A 20,531-nucleotide genomic window follows, 5' to 3' on the forward strand; every position below is an offset into this window, starting at 1 on the left:
AATAAGACATTATTGAATGACTTGTCTACACTGATTTGGTTTGACCATTATTCATAGGGGTTTATGTATACTTATGTTGTTGATTCTAGCACGAAATCGAAGTGGGGGGGCTTAAATGTCAACATTAGGCACATGCTTAGGGGTTTAAGATTTATATTAAATTTGATTTTGAATTATTTATCTACACATGCTAGAAGCAATTTTTAAAATGCATGCACCGGTGGAAAATAACAACTTGGTTATAAAATAATGATTACACTATTGATGATTTAATCATAATAATAAGAGAAAAATACAAATATAACCAAAATTGTTAATTACTTTGTAAAAATAACCAAAAAAAATCCAAATTATAAAAATAGCCATCAAAATCGCAGATGGATTAAGCACATCTGCGATTTCACCAAGCCATCTGCAAACGTACAAGTTGCTAAGGCACATCCGTGCTTTAGCGACTTGCACGTTCGTAGATGATTTTTTTATTTTTATTTTTTATATTTTATGGTATAAATAGGGGGTACAAGTGACTAAAATCGTAGATTAACTAAGTTCATCTGCGATTTTCTCTCAGTTCATCTATGATTTCGTTTATTTTTTATTTTTTATTTCTTTTATTTTTTTTTATTTTTGACTACAAAATTAATAGGATTTAATTATGAAACAACCATATTATATATAAATTATTGCAAAAAATTATCATTTTTGTTGTAATTTCTTTGAAAAATTTGTTTAAAATCTTTTTAATAAAATGAATTAATATTTGTTTTGTCAAATTATCCATAGTGCTTCCAGAGAGAGAGAGAGAGAGTTCTTCAACGAAAAGTGTGAAAAATAAAACAAACAAAAAAATTTACGTTTTTATACTTGCAAAAAAGGTGAAATCACAGATGGAATGTGAAATAGCAAATAGATTAGTCTATCTGCGAACGTACAAGTCGCTAAAGCACATCCATTCTTTAGCGACTTGTACGAACGATTCTTTAGCGACTTGTACGTTCGTAGATGGCTTTGTTAAATCCCAGACGGACTTAATCCATCTACGATTTTGCAAGCTATTTTTGTAATTGGGATTTTTTTTTTTTTTTTTTTTTTTTAGCTATTTTCTACAAAGTAATTATCGGTTTTTGTTATATTTGTAATTTTCTCTAATAATAATAGTAACACCTAAGATCATTTAGATTTCATGTAACCTTAAAAATACCATGATATCATTGTTATCATTGTTCAAATCTAAAATTACCAAATACAACTATAACAAATATCATCAAATCATCGCATATTATAACAAAATACCACGTTTTCTATATAGGGCTTGATACATATGAAAATACCATGTTTTCTAAGATCATCATTGAAAATCATATCACATGAAAAAACAAAAACTTGGACACTGTACTATTATAGCAGATTATGAAGTAAATAATAACACTCAAAATTGTATTCTGAAATTGTTGTATTTTTACAATAAAACATTCGTGAATAAAAGCGTGTGTGAGATCTAAATTCTTGCATATAAAAACCAAAGGGTGAAGTCAACTTTTGTGCTCTTGGTCTTCCTCGGGTAAAGCTGTTCCTTTCAAATCCATATGACCTGAAATTGGATCACAACCATTAAAAAGATTCTCTTTGTTGAAGGGTATTTTAGACATTTCACAAATAGTCAACAATTTGTGTACATGGTTAAGATGAACATACCAAACAAGGAGACCAATGATGGGGGCTTTGTAGGTCCATTTGACCTCATATCTATTCCTACATAACAAACACTTAAACTGTTATTTATTTATTTATTATTATTATTTTTTTTTCATTCTGCTTCATGTGTTAAATGCAAGAAATAACAATGTCGTTTCATGTATTTCTTTGAAAAAATCTACCTGAAGTTCCACCTGATTTCAACATATCCGATTTTTTGAAGGTATATCCAATGAAATTGGAGTCTTTTGATGTTAACATCTGTGAATTTACACAAAAAGTTACAAAATTGATTTACACAAAAGGAAAAACATGTTTTATAAATTGTAGAAATTGTTACCTTCCTCCATGGGCCCACTCTTGGTGTTGTTGACTGAGCATCTTCCACCTATTAACACAAGATATAATTCATAAACAACAAAGAAAATAAAGATTGATTTTAGAAAAAAAAAAAAAATTAAAAATACTCACTTCAGGAAACTTCTCAAAATTCTGAGTATCCAATTCACCAGTGACAATTGGTTTATAAGCAGCTTCCATTTCATACAACATATCCCATTGAACCCCATTAAACCATGGGTGTGCCTAAAGAAACATACACATAATTTTTCAATTTCTTAATAAATAATCTCAAATACGTGGCTATGTAATTTTGAAAAATATGTAGTGACGAAGATGAGGAGGGCATTCCCGTCATTTTGCACAAACGAGAGATCAAGAGCAAGTCCCTATCTTCCCAAAAAAAATTTCTCCAGTTGATATCAGCTCAGTCCGATACATGTCAAACACAGTATAAATCAACCTGTCATGTCATATCATGTCCTGTGTCACCTATACCTTTATTTCATCAACACCTCCAGTCCCTAATCTTGATTCCACATCACAAAGCAAATGACAAATCAAATCCCTAGCTTCTTTTGAAACTTTTGGTTCTTCTGGAAACTTCAAGCAAGTTCTCCAATTGATAATCTTGCGACACGTCATCCTAGGATCATCAGAACAAAAAGGGGGATACCCAATAAGCATCTCATACATAATTGCTCCCAATGACCACCAATCACACTCCATTCCATATCCCTTTTTTAGAAGCACTTCGGGTGCCATATAGTCGAGAGTTCCAACTGTGGAATATGCCTTCGAAACAAAAAAATGTTATTGATGGATAAATATTTAAAAAAAATAAAAGTAAAAAGATAAATGTTGAGAATGTGATAAAATACCAAGGCACGTCGATTACGTTTCCATTGTTGTAATTTTTCCTTTGGCATTAACCAAGGAACTTGTTGCCCATCAGTGTCGTTTATAGGCCCTTGATTTGCATAATCTTCATCGTTCAATAATATTGATGAGAATTTACTCTCTAAGGGTTTACATAACCCAAAATCAGATAACTTTAGATGCCCATTTCTGTCGAGTATTAGGTTATCTGGTTTGATGTCCCTATAAATGAGGAAAAATGTAGGTTAAAGAAAACATAGAATGTATCAAGGTAGATATTAGATATGTAATATGATACCTATGGATGTAGTTGTGTTGGTGAATAGAATGAATGGCTAAGATGCTTTCAGCCATGTAGAATCGAGCAACATCTTCTGAAAGAATGTCTTCTCTCATTAACAATGTCATGATGTCGCCTCCAGGTAGATACTCCATGATAAGGTACAAGTAATCAGAATCTTGAAAAGAATAGAACAGTTTTACAATGCATCGACTATCAACCTCTACAAGCAAATTCCTCTCAGATCGAACATGCTCGACCTAGATGTGATAAAAGAAATCGATCGGTTAAGCCATTGAAGGATTCTATGAATTCATATCATTTGATACTAAAGGGAGAAGTTATGGAACCTGTCCACGACTAAGCATCTCTGATTTCTTCAGCTTCTTCATCGCAAAGACTTCTCCATTACTTTTAGCACGACATAATCTCACCTGAAAAGAACAGTTCGAAGATGGATAATCGTAATTGTGGTTGTGGATGATGTTGTTTGACAGACGAGGGTTTGTATTTGTACCTCGCCAAAAGCGCCTTTACCGATCAATGTCAAAAGCTCGAAATCATCGATCCCGATTTTATGCCTCTGCAATCTCATGTATTCCGTTTCTTTCTTCTCCAAATTGCGAAGCATCTGCTCCTCTTCCTCACTGGATACTTGCGCTTCAGCTGCCTTTCTCTGTAAAGCTCGTCTCCTAGAAACCAATCACCACCGTCGTTATTCATGATCATTATAATAACAGCACTAGTAGAAATTAGAAATACCTTTCTTTACGATCTTGCAATCCTTGTAGATAATTCTTGTAATGATTCTCAATCAACTGTTTAGCTGCGGCAGCCTTCTGCCTGGTCACCGGCGACGAAACGGAGACGTCGGGTTCCAAATTGAATCCATGATCAGCTCTCGGAACGGGTTCGACCTTCATGGCTTTTGCGTCGCCGCCGACGCCAACACCGCCGTCCATTTGCAGAGTTTCTTCAATTGATCTGACTAGAAATCCAGATCCAGAAGCAAAAACTAATAGTCAATAATTATAAAAGAATGAAATGGGATTTATGAAAAGGGAAGGAGAGGGGTTCAAATTAAAAATCGAAGGTTCTGCATAGTTGGAATTAGGGGAATCTTTTGACAGTTATGATAGGAGGAGTGATGGAATCGAGGCAAAGGGAAGTAAGAGGAAAGAGTTTGTGATTTGTGATCCATTTGAGACTGACAGTGAGTTTAAAAATATATGAAAGTTGTAGGGTTTGGTAGAGGTATGAAGCATGAACTGTCAATGGTTACAGGGTGTATGTGGATGGACTATGTGGACTGGATTGAGACTAGATTTGTGCGATGAAGTTGAGCTGACGCCATTGCCATCGCCATCTCCATCTCATTTCTCATTTAGGATCTAAAAGTATCCAAAGATGAACGAGATGCTCGAGGATTTTAAGGATCATGATCAACAGAGCAGCAACAGTAAAGTAAGTGTTGTCCCATTTCAATAATTCTCTAAAATTTTGTGCCCAAAGGCCAAATCTAAATCTATCTATATGAGCAAAACTCATCCAAGGGTTAAATATCTTATAAAATTAATTTTTATTCTTTTGTTAAAAGCATATTCTATTTTATATGTATCGAATTCATTATTCATATCTAAATTCAGAAAGTCAAAACTTACATTGAGATTTCTTTCTATTACCGTTAAATACTAAAATTTACTAAACTTGATGTAAACATGTATTTAAAATGGTTTTCACTACTCTAGTAACACCACATCTATGCATTCCTTAATTTATTATTATTATTATTATTATTATTATTATTATTATTATTATTGATAGTGTATCATGATATATACTCCAAAACATAACAAAAGAGACTCAACTTAACGTTTTGATAGTCTCGTGCAGTCAAGCTACCGTTATCCATGACAGCTAGTTTGTCTAGCTAGCGCATTGCCAAGCAGCTAATATCATGTCAGCCAACCTACACTAGTTGCGCAAGGTTGGATATGCCTTAGAATCCTACTTGCCTTGCGACAAAAGCAACGTAATATGAATGTAATATGACAAGACAACTAAACACAAGATTGGTGCTCCTACCATTACTAGTATTTCATCTGCACAAATCACTGGGTAGAAGAATAAAAAAGAATCATGCAGACCAATGGGCACCTTTCCCCTAATAGGTGACTCACTAGGTAACTCTTTTCTATAAAAGGTCTCGATAGACCTCATGTATGGTCTTTTGGACTCTCATACTCACTTACTCTTAGCCTTCAACCCTCCTAGGAGCTCCCATCGGGAAGCGACTAATATATTTTCTTTCTTTGATTGTGGTAGCAAATCCTCATTGTATCTAACATCTCCAAAAGAGAATCCAAAGATCACACGTGGATAACATATCATATCATTTGGCATCATAGGTGACTCACTAGGTGACTCTTTTCTATAAAAGGTCTCGATAGACCTCATGTATGGTCTTTTGGACTCTCATACTCACTTACTCTTAGCCTTCAACCCTCCTAGGAGCTCCCATCGGGAAGCGACTAATATATTTTCTTTCTTTGATTGTGGTAGCAAATCCTCATTGTATCTAACATCTCCAAAAGAGAATCCAAAGATCACACGTGGATAACATATCATATCATTTGGCGTCATCCGGTGTGCAACATTGACAAAAAGGTCAACAAACACCCAACTATAGATGGCAACCGGAAACGATGGTGAGAGAATTGGAGTAGTCAAAAGCCCAATACGTCCCATGTCATTATTGGAGCCCATACTAATGCCATGACACTAACCATTGTTCCATATATTGTTACGCTGATAGCCAGCACTAACCTAATTATCCAATTATGGTATCATACCCTCTCAAATACGCTAACTCCTCATGCAACTTACTTTACTCCACTCGTCGGAGGAATACCACTTGTACCCCTGTATTAAACATATAACTACCCATCTATACTCCAACATACTCTAATATATGTTGGAGCTACAAACCGGTCATAAAAACCTACCAAAAATACAAATGATGCATGCTACACTACTTGTACAACCAATATTTAAGCTCTCTAATATCATTGATGGCTAACATATCACTATCATTACTAGGAATAACCACACATACCCCTTACACCCTCTCTTATACACTATTTGGACACCCCCCCCCCAATTCATGGCATATACCGCCACTCAACCACCTTTACCATAGACTATGTTATTCTCTTTCTCCAACACATCAATACAACAACCATAACCACCTTTTGGTCATTAGGTATCGAACCAAGGAAGTTACAAGAGAAGTGTCACTTCCATGCCCTATTTGTTAATGAGTTACTCGATTATGAAATCCCTTGTAACGTCCTAAATTTCAAATCAAAGTTTTCATTTTTAAAAAAGGTTAAACATCCAAACTCCATTCATTTAAATACATATCAAAGCATTCCTTTATTTCAAAAAGGATAATATTAAATAAGAGTAAGTTATAAACCAATGGGAATCTCGAAATTATAATGTATCGTCGATAGGAATGTATAGTTGTATACTTGCTCTTCCCTGTCACACCGTAACAACTGAAAAATATTTAACTTAAGAACGTAATCACAAAGCTTAGTAAGTTTTCCAATATAAACACATACAATGCATACAAACAATGGCTTGGGGCCTTGCGACGTTGTAATGTCTTGTCCTACATTAATAGTACATGTATTTAGTATAATTATAAATGGCCTAGTATTTGTATTGAAAAAATAATATAAAGAACTTAATATGTCAAGAGAAGGTATTTTAGACAGTATGTTGTACATATTAAATGTATGTAATTGAACGTATAAATACATATACTTGTTATGGTAGTCGGAAATGAAGAAATGGATAAAAGAGTTACATATATGGGCTTAATGAATTAAGAAGGGACAAAATAGAAAGAAAAAAACAATCAATTTAGATATTTGTAGCTAAGACGTGGCGGGTCATATGTAGAACATGGCACATTCTTGAGGCATTAAAATAGTTGACATAAAATGAATAGTGAAAACAATGTACTATTGGGAAATGCGCCATGAATAATTATGGCATGACGTGACATGAAATTAGGATGCTATGAATTTTAGTGATGAGTCTTTTAGAGATGGAAATAAAATGTGGTGCATCCAAGTTAGATATATGACACACCAATGATATCAGTGGAAAAAAATAAATGAACTTAAATGCATCATTTTTCCCCAAAATCATAGAAATAACAAGGAGAAGCAAGAGGTGCAATTATCACATAGTTCTAATAATATTTTGCCTCAAACCAAAATGGAATTGAAAGGAAACAACACCAAGTTATCTTCCTTCTATCTAGATTAAGGTAATTCCTCTTGTTGGTTGATAATCTTTGTGAAAGTGTGTGAGTTTTAGATTTAAGGGTTTTGAAAACCTATTCGAATATGATGTTGATAGTAGAAGTTTTGATGTATTAAGAAGATTAGAATTGAGAACAAGCTAATTACGTGTGTTTGATGAAACTATCATGGGTTAATTATGATCTTTGATGTTAGGGTTATCATAAACATTAATAAAGAAATATGATAATTAGGTGATAATTAGTGCATGTCTTAATGAATTAAGATAAAAACATGATTATCTTATATAATAAAAGTTATCTGGCATGAAATTCCATCATGAAGTGTATTGGTGTATAAGGAGCTTTACCTTGGGATAAAGTAAGTAATATTACTTAACTTTATCTTAATGGGTAAGGACAAGTAAGTAGGACTAATATATGGAATGTAACTGATGTTTCATGTATGTTGGCACAAAATCGTTTAACAAGTATTAAACCATTTGAATATAATAAAAGATTATGTGTTAGAGTTATAAAGAACTCAAGATGGTTCTATTATTGTAACAATTCTAGGAGATAAGTCTACAATGTTGGGACTTCCAACAATCAACTAACCATAAGGTGAATAAAATTTGTCCTCATCTTAAAGTAGATCCTATGTGTAATTACTTGATTATAAACTACATTTTACATGAATTATGATGTGATTGGTATATAATATAGAGCCTATCAGACTTGGTGTCTGAAATGCTAAGGTTTTTCCAGGATAGTCTTGCTGACCGTAATATTATGAATATAAGTTAATGAGTTTAGTGGTAGTCTTGGTGACCTAAATACCACGATATTGGCATCTATTGGTCATGGTAGTCTGGGTGACCAAAATACCATTGACAAACATATCTGGTGGCCTTAGTGGTCGTAATACCTTGGGTTATGAGTACGTATGTATACTTTTTTTTGAAAGGCATTTATTACCTTGCTTGTTATTATTGTGATATATCATTCTAATTGTTATAGGAATGTTTATTCACTAACTTTATAGTTTACATTTTTTTGTTATTGATGTGCCTTTAAGGAACTAGTGACCCCAGTCGGGGTAAAGCTTTAGTCAAGAGTTAGGAGTCTAGATAAGAAGATTGTATAGTTTTGTTTATGTGCTAAACTTTTGTAACTACCTGAATCGATCTGTGGATCTTTTGGATGTATAATAACTTCTTGTAAACTGTAGTATATTATAATTGTATACCCCATGCTTATGATATATAAAAAAATATGGGTATACTTTATGTTGAATTACCGGGTGTTACAAGTTGGTATTAGAGTCGTATTTTAAGTGAACTATGTTCCTAAGTGTAGGACTCCAGACTTGAATCATGAGAGATTAGTAGGACTGACCTTATATATGGTAGGGTTATAGTACTTGAAGTATAATAATACTGAATATATGCTAACTTTTAAATAAGTACAATGTATATCATTAGTTGGGGGACAATATGTATGTTAAATTAAACTAAGTCATGTACTTGTATTTGGAAGATCATGGTTAATAAAGGAGTCGTACTAGATCCCAAGATTCAGTAGGTTAAATCAAACAAGAGAGACCATGGGAACACCCTGATAACCTTCAATAGATAATTTATGAGGAGGTGTCAAGGGCTCTTAGACAAACACTACATACAATTGTTACAGCTCAAGTTGAGGCAAATACAAAGGCAACTCATGATCAACCTCTTATTGTAACGATCACAGAAGGATAAAGGGAGAACACATCAATAACATCTGATGTCACCCCAACCAGCGAACACCATGAACGCGATGCACAAAAAATGACAACATCTGCGAGAATTTTTAGGGATTCAAGAATTATAAGAGGTTGCCAATTTTTAGCTTAGGGTTTTGTGGAAAACTCATCACCAAATTCACCCCTCTATTTATAGGGAATGTTTTTTTAGTCTTAGGGATAATTACTTGGTCACTAAGTAATTATCCTAAATAAATTAACTTTTAAATCTTTACACTTTAGCCCCTTAAGTCTACAAGTTTCTTATTAATTAATTAACAACTAGACCTTAATAATATTCTTGTGTCATTAGTTTCTTATTTTTGTCATCACGTGTAATCCAAAAGGACCCTATTGTTAATATTAATATTACCAACTTTTGTGACTGTGGACATTATTTTCCAACAAGAGCATCATCACACTCGAAACCCTTAGATCCTTATAATGGTCTTTCCTCTTCACAACATTACAATTTTCTATCTAATACAAATTTTCTAACTAAACTATTATATTTAAAAGAAAAATATATAGTAAAAATATAAAATAAATGAAAGTCACAAAGACTGAAAGCACAGCCAAACATACAACACATAGGTATAGTCAAGGCTTGATGTATTAGGTCCATACAACTCAAAACAAATAATTATTTTGAACTTAGATTACAACTTTTTGATTAAATGAATAACCATAAAGTTGAAAGCAAGTAGACATATTATTATTTCAATGATCTAAAATCAACAAAACAATAAAGTCCCAATTATTGATTTTAATTAATAATTAAAATTAAAAAAAATTAAAACAACAAATAAAGGAGATAACGAACTTTGTAAAAATTATCTAATTTGCATGAATTTATAAGTCTGAATCATATGCTCAAACAAATTAAGTATATTCAAACAAAATATTTTTTTTGATTATGTGAACAATAATAATGCATCACATTAAGAGAAGTGTGTGCCATATTCTAAGAACACGTGTTGCGATCCAGAAGATCCATGCTACGTTGGGGACATGTCGTGTGCATTAGGACACACCGCACTTTATTCGACATACACGAATTTTATGAAACCTAAGCGACTTTCAGTTTTGGAATAGGTTTTTAAAATTTTAAAGCTTTAAAATAATATGATCTAATTAGTTTAACAATATGCAAATACAACTAACACGTATATATTGAAAATCTAGTGGAATAGACATGAACAAGTGGTTGTTATACCATTGTTGGGTTATTTAGAATCTAGCAAGCACAAAGGCACACACAGAGTAACCATAAAAATGAAAAACATATACCTAAAAGTTTGATCCATGTTCAAAATATCTATTTTAAGTAACCAAAAACACAACCAAGGGGGTTACAAGAAACTAAATTCATAGCCTTTGATTTATGCATTCTAGCTAGCTGATCGGATGTGTAAGGATCCAAAATAGAATCCCTATAGTTTTGTTGCACCTAAGGAGCACATCAAGCAACCTTGGCATGACTAGAATAACCACTACCTAAAACCCTAAATGATTAGCGTTATGTTCTTGAAGATCGACATATGGAAAGAGGGAGGAGTGCAACACGTCAGATGATTTGGTCAAGTTTTATGATAAGGGTTTAGAGGCTACCGAATATCCTAGTGTTTTTCTGACTAGTGATCAACCCTAAATCCAATTATGAAGTCCTCTGTTTATCGAGGAGGTTTGAAATTCTAAGGGATAATTAATTGGTCATTAAGTAATTATCCTTATGTTTCGTTATTATCTGATTTACAAATTCTTACACTTAAACCCCTTTAATTGTACAACTTTCATTTAATTAATTAATAAACTATATCACTATAATTCTTCTATTGTCATTATTTCTTATCTATCCTTGTGTGTAACCCAAAAGGAATTTGCCATTAATAGTAATATAACAACCTTTTATGACTATGGACACTTTTTCCATCAAGCACTACGAGCTTGTGCTATTTAGTGATGTTTCATTTAGGTTATTAGATTTTTGCTTCTTTTCAAAAATGGAAAGAAACATATTTCTTTTTATTCGATGTTAAAATTTGAATTTGGTTATATTTTAGTTTCTAAAATAGATTGTCTCTATTTTAAAGCTAATTCATGTAATGGTATTTATAAACCATCATTAACATAAGAAATAATGATAGCTTAATCATAAATGGTCATTCAAACACATTTAAAGATATCTTGGATAAATCATGTTTGTGTCCTTTTTGCATTGGCCATATAAACAATAAACGTTATGCCAAGCTCCAATCAGATGTGATCTTGGAATCATTTGAATTAAATTTTGATGATGTATGCAATTCTTTCTCACTTAGTAAAATGATAAAGTCACCATTGACATGAAGCTGTGAAAGAGGAAATTTTGTTGGACCTCATACACAATGATGTTTATGCACCGTTTAAAACAACCATAATACATGGTGAAAGATACTTAGTTACATTGACTGGTGATTTTAGTAGATATGGTTATGTTTATCTGATTAAACATAATTCTAAAACCTTTTTGGTTTTCATAACTTTCGAAAAAATCGATAATCAACTTGGAAAAATGGTTAAGATCCTCTGATCTGACAGGAGTGGATAATATCTTAGTTAAGAGTTCTATGATCATGTAAAGAACTGTGGATTGTTTCATATTTGACTCCTCCTAGAACATATATGTCATAATGATGGATTTGAGAAGAGAAATAAAACATTGCTTGATATGGTTTGATTCATGATGAGTCGTATTATGCTTCCGTTAAGTTTTTATGGTTACGCCTTAGAGACTGCAGTTCATGTCCTAAACCTTGTACCAAATAAGAAGGTTTCCACGTGACCCTATGAAATATGGAATAGGGTTTCACCCTTATTATCACATTATAGAAGTATGGGGATTTGAGGCTTTCCTTCATTGTGAAGCACTTAAAAAACTATAACATATATCAAAGAAGTGTTACATCATTGGATATCCTGAAAAATCTTTTAGGTATTTGTTTTAAAAAACTTTTAAGGATAAAGTTTTATTTCTTGAAGGGAATTCTTTTGAGAGAGGGAGATGATATCTAAAGAGGCTAGTAAAATCTAGATTTATCTTGATAAAATTCAAGAGTCAACCAACATGGAACCTAAGTTGTCACTAGCACTCAACCAGAGGTTAAACGACATGTTGAATCTCGATAAAGGGTTGTTGAGGAATATGTCATACCTCCACATCCTCCTTGTAGATCTGGTAGATAAGTTTATACAATTAAATTTTATGGTTTACATATTATTGAGGGCGATGACTCAATGGTTGGCGAATACGAGTAAGCCAATAACAGGAAGTTATGGCACGCCTTAAGGCTGCCAAATGGAAGGAGAAAATAGAGAGAGTGATTCAGTCCATACATGATAATCAAGTTTGGAACTTGTTTTTATCACACACCTCTCCTTAAATAATTGGTTGTAAATGGGTCTTCAAGAAGAAGAGACACATGGATAGGAATATACATACATTCAAAGCTCAACTAGCCACAAATGGTTATGCTCAAACTTAAGAAATTGACTATAAGGAAACCTTCTTGGAAGTAGCAATGATAATATCTATTAGGATAATGCTTGTCGTAGTAGCGTTTCTTGATTATACAGTATGAAAAATGGATTTAAAAAAACTTTCCTTAATGGAAAACTACAACAAGATGTGTATATGACACAACTATAAGTTTATGTACAGTCCAAGTATCCAAATATATAATCTTGAAAAATTCCATTTATGGATTTAAATAAGCATTTTGCAGCTAGAATCTTTGCTTCGTTGAATTTTCAAGAAGCGGATATGAGTCATGTGTGTATGTTAGAGGTAGTGGGAACGTTGTTGTCTTCCTTGCTTTGTATGTTGATGACATACAACTCATACGAAGTGATATCCTAACTCTACAAAGTGTAAAAACTTGGATCAATAAATGTTTTTCTATGAAGACTTAGAAGAGGCATCATATATACTAGGTATAAAGACCTATAGAGATAGATCTAGGAGAATCATTCAACTATGCCATAGTATATATATAGATAAAGTCTTGAAATTTTTTAAGATGTAGGAATCTAAGAAAAGATTCGTGCCTATGAAACATGGTGTGATGTTGAGTAGATCTCGGTGTCCTAATTCTTGTGATGATTGGTGAGCCACGTGTCATATGCTTTTGCTATTGGATCGATCATGTATTTAGTGATATGTCCTAGACCTAATGTCTCATGTGCCTTGAGCATGATGAGCTTGTTGGGTTTTGAGCACTATAACACTCATGTGGTTCACATGCAACCCTAAATGCTTTGGATATATGTTTTCTTTAATTATAAATGTATTTTAAATTTTTCCAAAGCATTGTCCTAACTAGCATACATTTAAACAATTGAATGATACAACTAGTTTGGTGACTTACCTTTATGAAGGACTTGTAGTTCTTGGCCTTTGAAGCTTGAGCACCTTAAGTGTGATGCCTCTAATGGTTCACAAACACCAATATGCAAAAGGTAGCTTAAGAGAATAAGTTTCTTAGCTCATAAAGAAGGTGCAACTAATTTTGGTTTCATGAGGGTTCTATTTATAGTGTAACAAATGCTAGGGTTACACTTTGTAAACCCTAATGCTCCATGACTTTTCACATTCTTATGCTCCATGGGTTTAACCTCTATGGACTATCCGTAGATTATTTCATTGGTTTATCCCATCTACATAATCACGGATCATTAGCCCACACTTTAAGAATCATTGATTTACATAATCAATCCCCATATATCTAATTAGTCTCTTTTGATCACAAAATTAATTCTTGATCAATACTAATTAAATAATAATATTATTTCATATTAACATATTATACTTATAATATATTAATAAATCATAAATAACTTTATTCTCAAAAGTCCATCATATTAAATTGCACTGGTGAAGGCAACCCAAAAGGACCATGCTACAATCGGGTCAAGTACATCCCAATTACAGTTATGGGCTTAGACACCAAATCCAACAGTCACCCACTTGGATAAATCTAATAACTATAGTTGCCAATGTGACTTCAACATCCAACATAACAATTGTATGCTTTCAAAAGCCACTGTCAAACTCTGATCTAGTCAAACTTATTCCTCTGTTCTCAAGATATCTATGTGGACAAACACATGGAACATAGTCAAACTTATTGTCCTACAATTTGTTTCCCAATTTCTGATTCGTCTGACATAGAACATAACTGAACACATCAATTTAGTTCTGACCGAGCCCAACACGTAGTCAAAATAGAATCATCGAGGGGCCCAAGATATCGCTTTTAATCCTCTTAAGATAAAAGGAACAGATAAACTTCGACATTATATGCTTGTAGTAACTACTCATCAAATCATGCACAACGGCATGTTTTTTAACATCAAGTTACTGATGCGTTTTCATGTCATCAAATCACAACCAACTCGTAGTCAACAAAACATATATCTTGGTTTGAAGATTATATGATATTATCGTCTCACAATTAGTCATGATAAATTCCATGAAGTAATTTAAGTGAGCCCGAGTTGATCCAATACTCAAATCTTATTTCAGGAGCACTCATGAATGGTGTAGCATACTCTTGCTATGTCTAACTCCTTAGACAATCTACAAACCAACTCATGACAGTCTTCTTTCATACTTACTTACAACGTGTGATCGACTGTGGATGGTTTGAATAATTATAATTATTCTGGAAGTTAAAACATGCAAAGTGAAACAATAGTAAATAATTGACACAAGACAATAACTTTACTTATAAGTAAAACTCCTTTTATTCAATCATCTGATGTCAATTATAATTTAGGTATTACATGTTTCTATTTATCTAACCACTAAAACTAAAATCGTTCGTTAGCCCAATGCCTCTTGCATGCTGCAAGTGCTTAACCCTAGTTAGTCCCTTTGTAAGGGGCTCTGATAGGTTTTCCTCTGACGATATCCCCTTTACCACAAGGTATCCTTCTTCTACTTGATGTCTTATGAAGTGGTACTTTCTGTCGATATGCTTGGATCTACCATGATCTCTCGGTTCCTTGGTTAAGGCAACCGCATCTTCATTATCGCAAAAAACCTCCAAGGGTTCCTTTATGGATGGAATGACTCCAGGGTCTCCGATGAAGTTTTTCCACCATATTGCCTCCTTTGATGCTTTACTTGATACTGTGTACTCTGATTTTCATGTGGAATCAGCTACAGTCTCCATCTTGGAACTTTTCCATGTCACTGCTCCTTTATTCATAGTAAACACCCAGTCCGACTAAGAGTGGAAAATATCTCTGTTGGTTTGGAAGTTAGCACTGCTATACCCTGTCACTCTAAAGTCATCACTCCCACCGAGGGTAAGGACCCAATCCTTAGTCCTCCACAGGTACTTAAGAATGTTCTTAACCACAGTATAATGAGCTTTACCGGGATTCCCTTGATAACGATGATCAAAGTAAAGGCCACATCCTAGCAAGTACAAGTCATAGCAGGCATGATTGAGCCAACTTCAGAAGCATATGGTATTCGACTCATCTCTGCTATCTCAACCTCTATACTCGGAGTCTGAGTCTTACTCAGTTTGGTATTGCTTTGGATATGTAAGTCACCTTTCTTGGAGTTCTCCATGCTGAAACGTTTCAACACCTTTTCCAGGTAGGTAGTTTGACTAAGTCCTATTAGTCTTTTACTCCTATTTCTCAATATCCTTATTCCTAGAATATAATCAGCTTCTCCGAGGTCCTTCATAGCGAAACACTTACCAAGACAGGACTTAACCTCCTGCAAGGTTGGGATTTCGTTTCATATGAGCAGTATGTCATCTACATACAATACCAGAAAGCTAACTATACTCCCACTAGCTTTAACATATACACAGGACTCATCCTCGCTTCTCGAAAATTTGAACGATTTGAATTTCTCATCAAAACAAAGATTCTATCTGCAAATACTTGTTTTAATCCATAAATGGATTTATCAAGCTTACACACTCTATTATGGTACTTTGCATTGACAAAACCCTCTGGCTGATTCATATAAACATCTTCAGCCAACTTACCATTAAGGAAAGTGGTTTTGACATCCATTTTCCATATTTCATAATCATCAAATGCTATGGCCAACATAACCCTTATATATGTAATCTTCACTACTAGTAAGAAGTTCACATCATAGTCAACTCCCAGAGTTTGAGTAAAGCCCTTTGCAACCAATCGCGCTTCATATGTGTGTATCTTCCCATCTATGTTAGTCTTCTTATTGAAGATCCATTCACACTTGACTGTCTTACGACTTGGTACATTGTCATCCAAGTTCCAAACTTGATTGTCATACATGGACTGAATCTTGTTGTCTATAGCCTCTTTCCATTTAGCAGACCCGGGGCCTGCCATGGCTTCCTTATAGTTACTAGGTTCATCCAAATTTACTAGTGTCCTATCACTGATAAATGTGTGACCCTTAAATGTTATATGGAAACCATATAACACAAGCAGAGCACTAACTCTACTGGAATGCCTCAAAGGTACGGACTTGTCAATCGGCTTAACAGGAGTTTCCTCCTCGAGTTGATTACTAGTGTTTGAGGTTCCTTCATCACTTAACTCTTGAAGCTCTTCAAGGTCAATTTGCCTCCCACTGTCCTTTTTGCATATGAGTTCTCTCTCGTGACAGGCTCCTCTCCTCGCAATGAAGACTACATTGTCACTCGGTCTATAGAAGAGATATCCAAAGGACTTCTGTGGGTAGCCGATAAAAATACATTGCTCACTCCAAGGTTCAAGCTTGTCATGAGTCTCGCTTCTCACGAAATCCTTACAACCCCAAACTTTGATGTGGTCTAACGAGGGAACCTTCCCTGTCCACATCTCGTGAGGTGTTTTGGAATTTTTTTTTGTAGGAACTAGATTAAGGATATGGGCGGCAGTCTCTAAGACATACTCCCAGAATGAGATAGGTAATGAAGCGCGACTCATCATGGAATGAACCATGTCTAGCAAGGTTCTATTGCACCTCTCAGCCACACCATTAAGCTTTGGTATCCTAGGTGGTGTCAATTGTGAAACAATTCCACATTCCTTAAGATAGTCAAGGAATTCGATACTAAGATCCTCTCCTCCACGATTGGATTGTAGCATTTTTATATTCCTGCCTAATTGATTCTCCACTTCTTGCTTAAACTCTTTGAACTTTTCAAAGGTTTATAACTTATTCTTGATTAAGTAAATATATACATACCTACTGTAATCATCAGTAAAAGTCACATAGAAGTGGTTGGTATCCCTTGTCGCGGTTCTGAATGGTCCACACACATCAGTATGTATGAGATTTAACATACTTTCACCCCTTTCACAAGTACCAGTGAAGGGTGACTTGGTCATCTTTCCAAGTAAACAAGATTTGCAAGTGTCATCCGACTTTAAGTCGAATGATTCCAAAACTCCATCCTTTTGGAGTTGGTCTATGTGCTTCTTGTTGACATGTCCAAGACGACAATGCCACAAGCATGCCTTATCCAAATCATTGGAAGAATCAATATGTAATACATTATTTTCTAAGTTATCCAAAACCATCACAGTTTCATATATACCATTGCAAGGTAATGCTTCAAAATAAAATACACCATTGTAATAAGCATTAATAGTACCAACTTCATTATTAAAAGAAAAGGTAAAACCTTGTTTATACAAAATGTGAAAGGAAATAATATTTCTCGCCATATCGGCTGAGTAACAACAATTATTCAAATCTAAATCTAAACAATAAAGAATAAACTCCAATCTTGGTTACATGCGATACTTTCCTTTTTCCCATGATCAAGTTTATCTTCCCGTGCTCCACATCCCTACTTCTTTTTAGTCCCTGCAAATCAAAATAAATGTGAAATCCATGACCTGTATCAAGGACTCAAGAATTAGAATGCGATGCGTTATTAGATTGAATAGTTTAAATACCTACAAAGGAGGGCTTGATCTTCCCATCTTTTATGCCCTACAAGTACTTGGGGCAGCTTCGTTTCCAGTGCTCTTTTTCATGGCAATGGAAGTAGTCAGCATCCTTCGGACTGGAAGAGGGATTAGCAAAACCAAATTTGGTCCCACTAGAAGAGGATCTATCAAGAGAATTTTCCTTGTGGCTCTTGGAGGGAGCCTTCCTCTTCTTCCCCTTCTTATGTCCGATTGCCAAAACAGGGGTAGTAGTAGTAGTAGTAGTAGGAGTAAGCACAACCGACTTGCCTTTCAAGTTGTTTTCTGCAGTCCTTAGAAGGCCTTGAAGCTTGCTAAGAGTAACCTCCTTCTTGTTCATATGATAGGTCATACGAAACTGATTATAACAAGAAGGTAAAGAGTGTAGAATTATGTCTATGGCCAACTCTTCATCAAACTGTCATTCAATTTTAGCAAGCAATCCACATATCTTTGCATTTTTTGCAAGTGGATCATGATGGACTCTCCATCCTTCATATTGGTTGTGATCATGGAGGTAATGATCTCATACCTCTCCTACCGAGCACTTTAATGGTATCTTTCCATCAAATCTTGATACATTCCAAAAGGATAGTAGTCCTCATAGGACTTCTGCAGCTCAGCAGTCGTGGTAGCAATCATTAGACACGACACCTTTGTCGCATCTATCTCATGAGTAGTATGTTCAATGATTTGTTCGGGAGTAGCAGTGGTGACATCAATCTCCTCTAGCTCTTTGTCCAGGAAATATTATTTGTCCACATAACGAATAGCCATTCAGATCTTTCGAATCCAATCACTGAAGTTCGAACCATCGAAAATGACCCTCCCATATAGGTTCATGAGGGAGAAAGAGCCTGAAGGAATTAGTGTGGAAGCATTATTTGGGATAGACATCTGAAAAAGAAGAAGAACAAAGTTTAGGTTAGATGATAATCCTTAATATTACTCCTAATATGAAATATTAAGGCTAGGACCCAACACAATGTTCTACAATTGCGAAGAGGGATGTCGTAATCCAATTGTAAAATATTTGAAGGAAGGTAAATGACGATTTACCAATTTCCACCATGAAAAATGAAATATATTATTAAGTTTTAATTGCATTTGAAATTCCTAGATCCTTTGAGATTCATTAAACTTTTCAATGGCATGTTTAATCTCGATTGTGCCCTTGAAGTTTGTGATTGGGATGTTGAGGATCACAAACAAGGTGGGAATAACCATGCAAATTAAGTTGGTACACCCAATGTTACAAATTACCTAATCAATGTGTTGGTTAACCACACACGCTCCATTGATCTATGATTAACACCAAGCTACCCTTTACCATATATTGTTAGTCCCAGATTGGTGTGCCGGTTAACCACACATCCTCTACTAACGACTTAACATTATGTAAAGTGTAATTTTATGGATTAGCACCATTTTCACATTTTTCCTAAAGTAAATAAGATTGGTACTTTAATAAAAGTTTAGATACTTTAGTTTTTATCATTATACTTTTAATGAGGGAGAATTAATGTCTTATCCTACCCTTTCGGCTAATGACCCTCTACCAGTCAAGGAAGCGGTGGGTGAGAGTGGACACCCATTAAACCACCATGTAATGCCCCAATTCTCAGGTATTGTTTTAAATAAGATTTATTGGGTTAATCCCTACTCGTTGAGTAGCAGCAGGGTGGGATCACATGTTAAGTGACCTACTCGACGAGTCCATATTGGGACTCGGTGAGTAGGAGCTGGCAGATGAAAACCTAAATCCCGGGGTTTGTACCCCTATTTAAAGGGACCTTTTTATAGTTCTAAAAGAGTCCTTGAGAGCCCTTATTCGTGTGTGTATGCCTTGTGTGTGTTTGAAGCTTGAAAAGAGGATCTTTGTAAGGAGAAGACTTGGAGGAGAAGGAGATTTGAGCATTTGAGTGTGGGAATCAACAGTCATCTCAGAAATCATCTTCCAGAGGTACCAAAATCGCCATATTTCTTGTAGATCTCTTCCAATTGTTGAGTTTTAGGGTTTTTCTTGGAATATCAAGTTGGTATGATGAGCTATGAGCTAGATCTGAAGTTGTAACTTCAGATCTGGACCCTCTTCGGACTCTAGAAGCATAACGTTACAGTTTTGATCATGATTGAGGTCCCTATTGAGCATGAAGCCCCATTAAGAGCTTAGATTTGGCATTCGGAGCCGTTAAAGCCATGCATGCACATAAAGTTTGCAACTTTACGTGATAAGCATGCCCTAGATGCTTGGATCTGTGAGTTGGAGCCGCTGCATGGCT

At 34.6% G+C, this 20,531-nt stretch overlaps 1 protein-coding gene across 1 annotated transcript; it reads right to left on the bottom strand.

Moving 5' to 3' along the window:
* Positions 1 to 1,368: 1,368 nt before the first annotated feature.
* On the bottom strand, positions 1,369 to 4,694 carry LOC145043322 (Protein kinase family protein). Its single transcript, XM_078991945.1, has 11 exons — positions 3,956 to 4,694; positions 3,711 to 3,885; positions 3,544 to 3,627; positions 3,212 to 3,453; positions 2,916 to 3,135; positions 2,533 to 2,829; positions 2,167 to 2,280; positions 2,036 to 2,083; positions 1,878 to 1,956; positions 1,696 to 1,752; positions 1,369 to 1,591 (listed from the first exon to the last, which is right to left on the bottom strand). Exons 1-11 carry the CDS (start codon positions 4,153 to 4,155, stop codon positions 1,533 to 1,535), a joined length of 1,575 nt encoding a protein of 524 aa, XP_078848071.1. The 5' UTR covers positions 4,156 to 4,694; the 3' UTR covers positions 1,369 to 1,532.
* Positions 4,695 to 20,531: the final 15,837 nt, after the last annotated feature.

This window comes from Lactuca saligna, chromosome 4 (genome assembly GCF_052625555.1).
Source record: "Lactuca saligna cultivar CGN05327 chromosome 4, ASM5262555v1, whole genome shotgun sequence".
In the NCBI taxonomy this organism is placed as follows: Eukaryota; Viridiplantae; Streptophyta; class Magnoliopsida; order Asterales; family Asteraceae; genus Lactuca; species Lactuca saligna.

Coding starts and splice junctions, on each gene's coding strand:
- LOC145043322 (XM_078991945.1), bottom strand. CDS start 4,155: ATGGACGGCGGTGTTGGCGTCGGCGGCGACGCAAAAGCCATGAAGGTC. Junction 2,281..2,532: donor GAGGTGTTGATGAAATAAAG/GTATAGGTGACA, acceptor ATGTTTCTTTAG/GCACACCCATGGTTTAATGG. Junction 2,084..2,166: donor ATTTTGAGAAGTTTCCTGAA/GTGAGTATTTTT, acceptor TTGTGTTAATAG/GTGGAAGATGCTCAGTCAAC.